The 12379-nt window shown below is 42.9% G+C and overlaps 1 protein-coding gene across 2 annotated transcripts in view; it reads right to left on the reverse strand.

Moving 5' to 3' along the window:
* Positions 1 to 12379, reverse strand: part of SLC4A5 (solute carrier family 4 member 5) — a 706789-nt gene that overhangs the window by 265691 nt on the left and 428719 nt on the right. For both annotated transcript variants that reach the window (XM_069214106.1, XM_069214105.1), the window contains 2 exons: positions 11703 to 11790; positions 6397 to 6551 (listed from right to left, as the gene is read on the reverse strand). In XM_069214106.1, coding sequence (XP_069070207.1) covers positions 6397 to 6551; positions 11703 to 11790 — 243 coding nt within the window. The remainder of the gene's footprint in view (positions 1 to 6396; positions 6552 to 11702; positions 11791 to 12379) is intronic.

Here is a 12379-nt window from a genome sequence, read left to right on the forward strand (position 1 = left end):
GGGTTGTGCCACGTTTGGGGGGTGGCAGGGGGGTGGGGGTGTGGTGTGGGGGGAGGATTTGTGGGGGGTTGCGGGGTGGGGGAGACCCCTATCACTGCCAGGGAAGGAATTCCCTGACACTGATAGTGCCTACTGCCATGGATCTCATGATGGTTCCCAACCACCCGAGATCCATGGTGGTATGCAGGGTCCTGATACCGTCGGCAGTCTAGTGATGACCGCCGGGCTGGAGACCGCAATCTCCAGCCCAGCGGTCTTCACCGCCATGGCGGTCAGAATGGTGAAGTGGCACAGCCGCGGTCATAATTCAATTTTTTTTCTGCCGGCCTGTTTGCGGTCTTACCACCGCTTTACCACCGACCGCCAGGGTTGTAATGAGGGCCTAAATGTGAAAATGGTGGTTAGAAGTCACTAGCAGTCAAAAGGTTACTTGAGGTCACGTGGGACCAGTTTAAATCCAAAATCCAGGCTGACCACAGAACCCATGCAGTGTCTGTTGAAACAGCACCTTTGATAGAGCAAAGCGTCAGTATTCTCCACTCAGTCAGGTCACAGCGTCCTGGTCGGGCTCCACTGAAGTGAATATGATGTGCCGTTGTCAAGCCACGCACAGGGTTGTCATTGGGCTGCGCTGGCTGAGAATCCACTGTTGTAAAAAAGCTTCGTGTTGGCGTCGAAGGAGCGATGGAGAAGAATTTCTCATGCACTCAAGGTGATGCATTGTTTTTTAGCAGAAATTAGATGCGGAACACATTTATGAGGCCCAGGTCTGGGGAAGGGCATCTAAGGCAAGGGTAGGACTCACAGATGCTAGATTCCAGCAGCACCAGGAGTGTTGCAAGCAGTATTTGATGTCCCTGAGACTGCAGATGAACAGGCTAGCAAGCCATTGGAGTTACTCTGGGTTCAGCAGGATGGGTCCATTCTTTGTCCGCAGCAGGGCAGCTCAGCAAACCAGAGAAGCAGTTCCTTGGAACAGTCAGTTCAGGCAAAGTGGCAATCCTTACAGCAGTGCAGTCCTTACTACTGCGGAGTTCTTTCCAAGGCCAAAAGTGTACTTCTTTGCTAGGGTCAGAGCCCTAGTACCTATGCCCAAAAGTGCCTTTGAAGTGGGAGTAACTTCAAAGCAGCTTCTTGAAGTGCACAAGTCCCTTTCATCCCAGCCCTAGCTCCAGACTATACATAGGGGGGTAATCAGCCCTTTGTGTGGGGACAGACACTTCCCTATTGAAGTGTAAGTGTGAGCTCCCATCCACCCTTCCAGCCAGGGTGGCCCGTCCTTTGTCACACTTACCCTTCCTGTGTTTCTGGCTATCTGGGGAGAATCCACAAAGTGTAGCTGTCACCTAGCCCAGATGTGTATTAGAGACAGCCTCCAAGGTACACAGAGCAGCAAGAGCAAAGAAATGCCCACTTTATAAAAGTGGTACTTCTAAAATAGTAATGTTAAGTCTAACTTGACTATTAAAGGAGAGTTATTATTATAATTCCTATGATATGAAACATGATGTAGCTACACCTTATCCGATCAGAAATTACAGCTTAAAAGTAAATATTAAGGAATTCACAATTCTGGTCTATGAGAGGAGTAGGCCTCGCAGTAATGAAAAATGACTTTAGGAGTCTTTCATTACCAGGATATGTAAAACTTGAAACTATATGTCCTGCCTTCCACTTACATACCACCCTGCCCTATGGGCTACCTAGGGCCTATCTTAGGAGTGACTTATATGTAATAAAAGGGAAGTTTAAGGCTTGGAAGACGTTTTAAATGTCAAGTCAAAATGGCAGTGAAACTGCACACACAGGCCGTGTAGTGGCAAGCCTGAGACATGTTTTCATGTCTCCTTAAAAGGGTGGCACAATCAGTGCTACAGGCACACCAGTAGCATTTAATTTGCAGGCCCTGGATACATGGTATACCACTTTACAAGGGACTTACAGGTAAATTTAATATGCAAAACAGGTGTAAGTCAATGTTGCCATGTTTAGAGAAGAGAAGAGAGTACATTCACTTTAGCACTGGTTAGCAGTGGTAAAGTGCTCAGAGTCCTAAATCCAAAAAAACAAGTTCAGAAATAGAGGAGTCAGTCCATAAAGTTTGGGGTAATCCTGAAAAAAGAGTCATTTCCAACAGATCAATTCCTGAAGCAATTTCCCTTTTTCATTTTTGTGATGACAGAGGGCCAGAAACCCCTGTTTTTTTGTTCTTCCACTCCACTGTAAACTCATCTAATCCCCTTCTCCCCTTCACTTATACCAACCTACTATTTAGTTTCTTTCCACAGCTTCCCATTATGCTAATGTTACCATTTACCCCCTACCTGTAGCTAGTGCATTCTGTGGCTGCTACTGTTTCATTCCTGGTTGAAGCCTAGCATGCAAAGTCTGAAATCTGCCTTGTGCTGTTAATCTTTAAAGACAACAGGGGAAAATGTTATTTGAACATGCTGGGAATTATGGAATATCCTCCTTGTTTTGTGGCTCTATCTCATCTATCTAGATTCTTTGTTTGATGGCCTGCACTCCTCATTCTGAATCTGGAGCTCCAACTGGCTATAAGCAGAGCATGCTTTTGGATTTCCTTCCTAGCACGTTTACTAAGATCTGAACCATATTCGCTATTGCTCTGTTTCTCCTTCTAATCCCTCTTGGTCACTCATCCATCACTCCTAGAGAGAACCTCTACATCATTTACGATGGCTGACTGTATTCAGTACATTTGCCTTGGGACCCTCTACTGTTCGTCTAGTGTGACACTTTAGACGTTTTACTCTGGCTACCTCTAATCTGAGCATACCTGTCGTTCTCCCCTCTCTCTATCCTGGGTAGCCTGTAGATTGCATTCATCATGGCTGTATTTCTCCCGTGCTTTACTCCTCATTGCTCCTGAAGGAACTCAGATCACACAGTGGTTACCACTGTATAGAGCTTACTTGTTACTCATGCACCTGGTGCTCCAGGACGATTGTAAAGAGCATGCCAATGATTTATTGATTCCAGTGCATGCGATGGACTGTTTCTTTCACACCTGGGTGGATTCTAGACAACTCCACTCACTCAGGCTCAACAATAAATTAGTGCAAACTACGTGTTCTATCTCTCGCTCCGCTTGCACCATTACACACCTAAGACAGGATAAGAGCATTACTCAGGTCATACATTCACAACACCAAAATGCTTACCAAATATTCCATATTGTAATGTCACAGTCTTCCAACCAAGCACCTCACAATTGGGTAGCATGCTATTTGTCCACTAAGGTGTTATGTGCCTTGGTAGGTGAATTTAATGTTATGTTAATATATTTACAAGCAGTACAATGAACTGCATTTGTAAGTCCTTAAAGCTGCTGCAATTGGCCACAGTGCATTGACGCTGGTAATATGAATCAAATGTTCAAATGAAGTCTCTTCCATATATACAACATACATCTATTAAATTCAAAGAAATATTTACTTCAGGTGGATCTCAGTTAGGAAGATCTTTGGAAACATGTAAACTTATGGTTTGCATTTTGATATTAGACAAAGATGTGTTTCTCTAAAAAATGTAAGCATTTATCCTGCAGACATCAAGTTTCTAGAAACGAAATTCAAAAACGTATCTAGCTTTGTATACCATGTTGCAAATTTTATTTTAGGATCTTATACTTGGTTCCACACAATGTTTCTTGGATAAGTGCGAAATATGTATTGTGCTGCTGATATGAATTTCAAACTTTATAGGTAGTTCAACAAAGAACGGGTTTTAGCTAATCAAACCATTTTGAATTAGCAAAAAATGTCACTAGAAATGATGTGACAAGCAGATCTTATCTGCTAGATGTGCCTTTGAAAAACTCACAATGAACTGATGATTAAAAATATGAATTTGCAGAAGGAAAATTTTGTTATATGGTCAAATGCTATATGAGGAAGAGATAGGATTTTAATTCATAGTTTACTGTCCTGGGCATCTCAAACCACTGGGAAAAGCATTTTTGCAAATATGGTATGGGAACCTGTCTCGTGTACCATGTGTAATAAAGGAAAGAGTATGACTCCAAATTCGAAGTGTCTAGAAGACTATTTTTAACAATGTCATTGATGGAGGTTAAGAGGCTAATTGCTTATTCAAAAGCTCCCTCAAAGCCAGATCTAGACTGGATATCATAAAGAGAATGAAAAACAAATGGGAATAGTGTCCAACATTTCCACAACTGTATACAATATTATTCAATATTGTGATACCATTAATGGTTCACAAAAGGTTAATGTAGTTCAATACTCAAAAAGAAAGAGCAGGTCACCTCTCCTAATGCTTAAATTGTCTACTTGATTATCGTGGGAAGAATATACAGAAATGTTTATAAATGACCGATTAATCCAATTGAAAGGGTTTCAGAAGAATGCCCCAAGTAATATATAACTGTGTCCCTGTTGATCATTTGTCATCCAAATCCATGCTATAACACCATTTCACATTTGTCTATGAAAGAGTCAAAAGATCAATGATTTGGCACACCTTTTGTGAGACAAACAAAACTCCAAAATATATTTATTGGTGGAGTTCCGTAGAGGAACATAATGCTAGATCAATAACACTGATGATGCGTCAGTGACAGGAAATATCAAGAAATAGGATGGCTTCAGACAAGGGGGTGTCCTGTTCACATTGTTGTTCAACTTTTATTTGGCTGGCTTACCCAGTTATCCACTAGGGGTCATTGTAATTTCTTCTAAAACTTGAAGGTGCCCTATTTCTCTATTGCTAGCTGAAACCGATAGTGTGTTAACTTAAACTGAAAGCTTATTATGCAATCTCACACAAACAGAGCCTGCTGGCTAGCCTAAAACTGTACAAAAGTCCTAACTTTATTAGAATAAACCTTGCGAAAACATGGCTGAAATATTTCAGCCTGGGCTCTAGAAACAACCTGGTTTTGTTGGAGTGGAACTATAACAAAATTAAGGTGTCAGTCATAAATGGACACTGCCACTCGTGTATGCCTATTTCAGCATATAGGAAATAGTCTACACGTACAAAAAATGCAATTGGGTAAACTAAAATAATTGCAGGCATGTTAAGACAAAGTAATTCTTCACAGAGGATGCCTTTTCAATATTCATTAAGGCATAAACAGTATCCATTGTGCCCTCTATATTGGAGTGTAAAAACTGTAAGTCTGTGAGCATATGAACACTGACACCCATGAAACAAATGAAGGTCATTGAAGGGAAGCTATTCAGGAGAGCATTTGCATTATGGAACTCAAGGTAAGTAATTGTTAGAGGTTAAGTCATTTAGTTTAGGCCTATTTCTCAAAATATAGTATTTCTGGCCTTTTCTGCTGAATAGTAACGAAGGGTTCTTGCTCAGCTCCTGCTTTTACATCATGGTGATCGAATCTATGGATGTCCATAGTGTGTGTAGGGTCAGAGAGTCTGTCGTTTCTCAGTTGGAATGGGAAGAGAATAAACTAAATAATGAAACTTTGATGAATATCGAAAAATATGTTGTTCATGGTTGGCCTGACCATAGAGCATTAAATCCCTTGGTGTGTTCTTTTTGGAATGCAAAGAATGAATTCACGTTGCGGGGTGGGGAACTTTTGAGAGGTGAAAAAATATTTGCCTCAGAAGGATTAAGTTCAAAGGTGATTGGTCTGGCACACTTGGGAGGAGTCTCCCAAGGCAAGGGTGAGAGAAGCATATTGGTTATCAGGTGTCAACCTCCAAGTTGAGGAAGTTGTTAAAGATTGCTAGAGGAATCTTTGAGAAGTATGGCCAGAAAAAATACGTTCTTTCACCTATTGGTCAGTATTGTGACCAGTGGACAGTATCATATATTTGCAGAGGATCTTGTTGTCTTCTTGGCGATCCCTGTTTGATACTGCTAGCTAATCAGATAATGAAGAAGGGATCCTGAAGGCTGTATGTTAGAATATTGTCTACATAAATATTGTTTGATTTCACTATCGTGACCTAAATATTGGTTAGAAAAATATTTTCCCATTGGCTGTAGCGATTCTATTAGTTGAAACAGGTATATTTTTGTAAACAATATTTAAGACGCAATGTTTATGTCGATATTCAGCCAGTGATGTGGCTGTACCATCCAGAAACGATCTATATTCTGACAGTGTTTTGAATTTTACTGTGTTCTTCACAGTCGGGATTAAAATGTCAATAAAACAGCTGTGCAGTTTGAACCCTCTGGACTATCGTTATCAAAGGTATTTTGAAGGAACTTATGCTATGGACCCTGTGCAGAAATAATAAAGCTCGTGCTAAAGGGGTTTTTATCGATTGGTGTCAAAGGTAGTCAAATTTTAAAGTGTAACCTTTTTAGGGCATGTGTCCTTCTTCCAAATCAGCCTAAACCTGTGATTGCTCATCAGTGGCTGACACCTACCTCTGGTCAGCTGATGGTGTTTTCTTAGGCGGTTCTATTCTAATCGTAGGATCCCATTCTCCGGGAGGCAGGACAATAACTTCGTCTAGAAATTCATCAATTCCTGCAATCAGGTCCTCCCTTTCTCGTGCCTTGTAAGCCACATCACAAAACAGCTGGAAGCAATCAAAATGTTACGTTCTCGTTTGTATAAGTAAGATCAGACTTTGTTAATGATTACAGTAAAGATAAGCCTGTCTTAAGCAACTGGCAATTTGACTTTACATTTTATTCCCTTAACGCTATAAAACATGTATGTTACAGAAAAAATGTGTCATGGGGCAATGAAGAAACAACACAATGACAATAATAACTTGGCCAGGCACTAAACGTCCTTGTAAAACGGTCCTTGTAAAATGCAGGAGTAAGCAAGGTCTCCAAACATAGAAAAAGTCACACATTCAGAGATCACACAACATAGAATTGTAGATTTTAATCTGCAGTGCCCTAGACATCTTGATCAGGATTAAGAATAAAATGGCCTATGCTCTTAAATACCAACTTATCTATTGTCAGTTTCCCCATAACCTGGTGGAGGTGTAAACCATCTACTCTATTGGTTGATCCTTAGTATGTAGCACGGTGTGGTGGATTAGTATCATTCGGATGCAATGAGTTAGGTAAGTGTTGCAATGATGTAGTGCAACAGAGTGATTTAGTGCATCCAAGGTGAAATACAGTATGGTTGGTAAGTATCTATGACGAAACGCATGTGTGGTATATTATTGACCATTGATTGCAGTGCATTATTGTGCATTGGTTTTGTAGTGTAGTTGGTTAGTGTCTCTAAGAATCAGTACAGTATGGTAGATACCTCCCTATTATGCAGTGTCAGTGGGCTAGTGCCACTAAAATTCATTTTAATGTGGCACCCTGGCATCTCTGGAACGTTTTGAGTATTACTGTTGCCCCGAGGAAGTGTGACAGTGTAGCATTTCAAAAAGTGAAGGGCAGTGTGAGGTTAGCCCAGTGTAGCTAGATAGTTGGCATTATGCAGTGAAACAATTCTGGCCAATGTGCTGGGTTAGAATCCACTGGATACAATGAAGTGTTGCAGGGGAAATGTCCCTTCATTGTAGTGCATTATGGAAATTAGGTGTCCAAGGAATGGAGTGATGTGTGTTTGGTTAGTTCTGTAGGGAGGATTCAATGCAGTGCAGTGGCTAAGGTGGTCATTCTGATGTTTGTAGTGTGGTCCGCCATGCCACCAGTGGCGGGAAAACCCGTCAGCCGGCATGGCAGACCACACCGCCACATAATGTACCCATAGAGGGTCGCCATAGGCGGCCCTCACTCACTGCCATGCTGCCTCCGTCAGGCAGCCTGGCGGCGGTCAGTATTATTATCCGACAGGGCAGCGGTGCTGCCCCTCGGATAATGCTCCCATAGCCTCCAGCCTTTCCCTGGCGTGTTTCCTAGCCAGGGAAAGGCTGGCGGGAGGGGTGCACCGGGGCACCCCTGGGGGCCCCTGCTCTGCCCATGAACTTTGCATGTGCAGTGCAGGGTCTCCTGTGCAGTGCCCCATCGCGCAGGTCACTGCCAGATTTACGGGCAGTGGTCTGCGTGATGGGTGCAGCTGCACCCACCGCACAGGTGCATTAGCGGTTGCTCCATGTGGAGCCGCCGTCAATGTCCCGGCCAGGCATTCCTGTGGGCCCGTAGTGCGGAAACAATGTTTCCGCCCGCCGGCCCACAGGAATGTTGTTTATACGGCCGGCAGGGTTCTAGGGGCGCTGGCGGTCAGTCGTGAGACCGCCAGCATGAACACGGTGGTGTTCATAATGAGGGCCTTAGTGTCCCATGCACACAGCGCAGTCCGGTGAGTTGTTATTGCAAGGTTGCATTGCAGTGTTGTACTGTTCATCTAGAGTATGCATTGAGTGCATTGAGGTTCGTAAATGTTCCTAGGATACAGCACATTATGGTGTGGCATGTTTTAATTTTGTGGTATAGTGGGCTAAGGTTCATAGAATGAGGTGGGGCAGTGTGTCATGTCACCATCCCTGGAATGTAGTGTGGTGAGTCAGTATGACTCAGAAGTGGACTTTGTTTCTGCCTACACCAGGAGCCGGGAGCTGCACAGACCACAATGCCCATGCTTACCCACAACAGGAGGCTGCATTCTGCCTTCTCTTTGTGCCCAGAGGAGTATAAAGGTATTCTTGGCTCTCCACTACACAGGACTTTGGTTCTGCTTAAACCGTGACCTGGGGGTTGCACGGACCACAATACCCAGGCTTACCCGCAGCAGGAGGCTGCACTCTGGCTTACTCTTTGCGTCTGGGGGCGCATAAAGGTATTCTTGCCTCCCTGCTGCAGGGGACACACTCAGGACATGCCTGAGCATGTCCCCGGGCACAGACAGGGCCAAGATCGGGCCTGGCTGTGCCCGTTCGCAGCCAGATAAGGCTGGGCCCTCCCTCTGACACAAATTTCTTGGCTACATTTTTTGTCGACAGTTTGATGAACCATGGCTCCATGGGTAAGCGTAAAGCGATCGGGGGCTGTTCAGCTCCACATAAGCCCACACGTATTGACTTGATGTTGGGACGTGTAATTGGGGTGGTGGCAACCAAAATTGATTTGGTAGAAAGGAGATCATCACTGGGAGGGTGGGCACCGTGGATACCACGGACAAAATCTGTTGGTATCAGCACCCTCAATCATCCCTTAAAATCCCCTGACCTCTTTTGGGTCCCATGCCTACTCTGAATGTCAGCTCTGATAATAGGGGTCTTCCTTTGCTGATGGAGGGGTTAGAGATCGAAGTATCTCCCACTGAGTCCACTTGTAAATGGAAAAAAAGAGGTCCTCATGGAAGATGGGCTGGCTCACAAATGGCGTCACAAGCACATAAACAGGAGAGCACCTACCTGAATAGCAGGGAGGTCATTTTAAATCAACTAGAATTACTTTTCGCAGCTCAACTGGAACGGGTAATGTCCCGTCTGGATTCTTTAGTTGGGCCCCTTGTCCTCCAAATGTTGGGGAGGATCCACATTACGTCAACTTCAATCTACCTGCACCTGGGGGTGGGGTTAGGCAGGTAGTTAGTCAGCAGATAGTCGACCATGGAGCCATACGTCATCCTGGCTACTTGGGCGATCAGCCATTATGATGTCCCCCCAAGGTGAACCCCCACAGAGAGTAAATTGCCCTAATAATCAGTTTGGTGAGGGAGTTGGGGAGAACCTACAGAAAGGTGTTTTTTCTTTCTGATTTATACCGGGTATGGCCGCTAGTATAGGATAAGACCAGGATGGGCTCTTATCGGAATCTGTGAGTTTTTATAAGGGGGTTAAGAAAGGTTGTATCCTGGCCCCCTTTCTATTTGTCCTATATATTAATAACTTGGCTTCTGATTTAAGTGCAGCTTCTAAGGATATCCCGAGGGTTGACTCCCATTTAGTACCCATCCTTCTTTATGTGGACAATGCAGTTTTAATTGCCAGGACTGTGAGGGGTTTGCAACAGTTGGTCGACTCATTTGTGGCATTTATGAACCATCTCGATTGAGTAATAACTGCTCCAAGTCCCACACCATGGTCGTCAGAACAAGGAAGCCCCAGAGAAAGGGTTTTGGGGAGGGGGTAAGGAACTGGTTAGGGTGCCAACCTTCCCATATTTGGGTGTCCTACTTGATGAAAAAGGGCTTTGGGGCCCACAATGGAACACTGGTAAGAGCTGCAACGTTAAATTTGGCCAACAGATTGGGTGACATGCTGATTCAGGCTTTTGTTTTGATTCAGGTTTTGTTTTATCACGGTAAATGTATCCTAGCAATGGCTTATGGTAGTGATATATATATATATATATATATATAAAGGAAATTCATTTAGTGTAAAAACAATTGCTAAGGAATTTGTTGATGGTCCCTCAAGCAGTCTCGTCATATATTATACACGAGTGGGCCTTGGGTATATTTCTGATCAATTAGCTCTGGCTCCTCTGCTCAGGTGGATTAGAGTGTGGCATAATCTTGAGCTTGACCTTAATCGGACCATTCTCAGGGATTGCCTGACACTAGATAAGGCCATACATATGCCCTGGTTCAAAGCATACAGAAGGTCACTCTGAAGTTGGGGCGCCTTGCGCTATTTGAGAACTCGAATTGTGTAACAAAAAGGGATATGACTTGCGCCAGCCAGCACTTCACTTTCTTGAGGCAGTCGCTAAGGGAGACGTTAGAACTTAGTAAATGCACTGTTTATTCTTATATTTTGTTAAAAACTACCCCTTTGGAGGAGACTTATTTGGTGACAGTAACGCTGCTGCGCCACCATTTCTTATTAACAAGATTTAGATTTAATCTCATTGGTCACACGGTTCCTCAGGGCAAACACAAGGTGGAAGAGAGAGGTTTTCCCCACAGGACATGGCGCACTTTGTCTGTTTTTTGTGAATATTACTGAGAGCTACGGAGCAAATATATCTTGCCTTTACTCAAGAATCATTCCTTTGTACATTTTAAACCAGTTTTGATGGTTTTGCAGATGTCAACCATCCCTTTTCTCTGTTTATGTTGCTAGCTTCCTCGTAGGGGCTCATAGAATAAGGAAGTTTTTGCCTAAATGAAAGTGATAAATTGTTAATGGCCGGGGTCTTTATAACTTTTATGAATTCATCTGAATGCCTTCTAAAGTTTTTAACCTTTCTAATTTTTCTCTTTTTAGATGTTTTTATTGTTGTTATTGAAATATGACTGTGATTTTGACAGATTACTTATGTTTTGATGCTTAATGATGTTTTGATGCTTGTGCTTTTATGACTATTAGTAGTCGAATAAAGTTTATTGATTGACTGACCGACTAAGAAGCATTATGTGTAGTGTTGCACACTTGTCACCCCCTTGCAAAAACTGGAGGAGAGAGGGGCTGGTGCTGTGATGAAAAGCCATTTTCTGCTGTGCACTCACAAAGATTCTTGCACAAAATATATTTTGATGACCTCTGACGTCACACAATGCTAAAAAATAGTAAAACAGGAGATTATTTGGGAATTCCATGGTGAGTGTTTAGAAATCTCAGGCTCACTCCCCTAATTTTGTAGCCCAAGCTACGCTCCGACCGGAATCCAACAAACAGCACTACAAAAACCCACCTATTGGATTCTCATACACCCAATCAAATTACATTGGTTGTTTTCATAGACTCTCTTTTTTGTCGAAGCTCTGCTTAGACTGATCTAAAGGGTGCTGTTGATCAACACTGCTCAAAGTAAATGAATGAGGGTTATCCATACATTGACATCATCCAACATAAACTTACATCATCCACCATCAGTGTTGCAATTGCTCTTCCAATTTCATTGTAGGATTTGCCTTTTCCAGGGGGACCCAGCAAAATGAAAAGAAACCTAATGAAATGGAATGACATATTAATTAATATTTGCAAAAAAGACACAACTGCTGTGACTTACTAATGATCATTTAAAACAACCATAGAGTCACCATAAAAAAAACGAGACATTAAAATCATACCAGTTATCGGAAATTTACTGTGATAACTATTGCACAGACGATTAAAACAGATTCAGATATAAAACCAAAATACATTTTTGTAATACCTTTTACCTATCCAGTACCCCTCCTAGAGCAACCTCTTTAATAAGAACGTAAACATCTCTCTAGAGCATGAAACGTTTGTAGCATTATTGATATAACTGCTTTGGGAGTCATGACCTCAAAGATAGAAAGTCTCCAAAAAATCTTAAATGACAGACGGTGAAAAACTATATGCTACATTCCGAGATTCAAAGAGCTGCACTTACAATTCCTGCAAGTTTAAGCACATTTGACAGGGTGGGTATTGGAAAGGGAGTGGAGACGTGATCAATTGGAGTGAGAAGCATCTGATTTCTAGATGGGGTTGTGGGCCATACAATGAAGCACCAAAGGGAGGAGAGGAGATACAAGCGCTGATGCAGAGCCAAGGAAAGAGCAGTG

Source organism: Pleurodeles waltl, chromosome 11 (genome assembly GCF_031143425.1).
Source record: "Pleurodeles waltl isolate 20211129_DDA chromosome 11, aPleWal1.hap1.20221129, whole genome shotgun sequence".
Taxonomy (NCBI): domain Eukaryota; kingdom Metazoa; phylum Chordata; class Amphibia; order Caudata; family Salamandridae; genus Pleurodeles; species Pleurodeles waltl.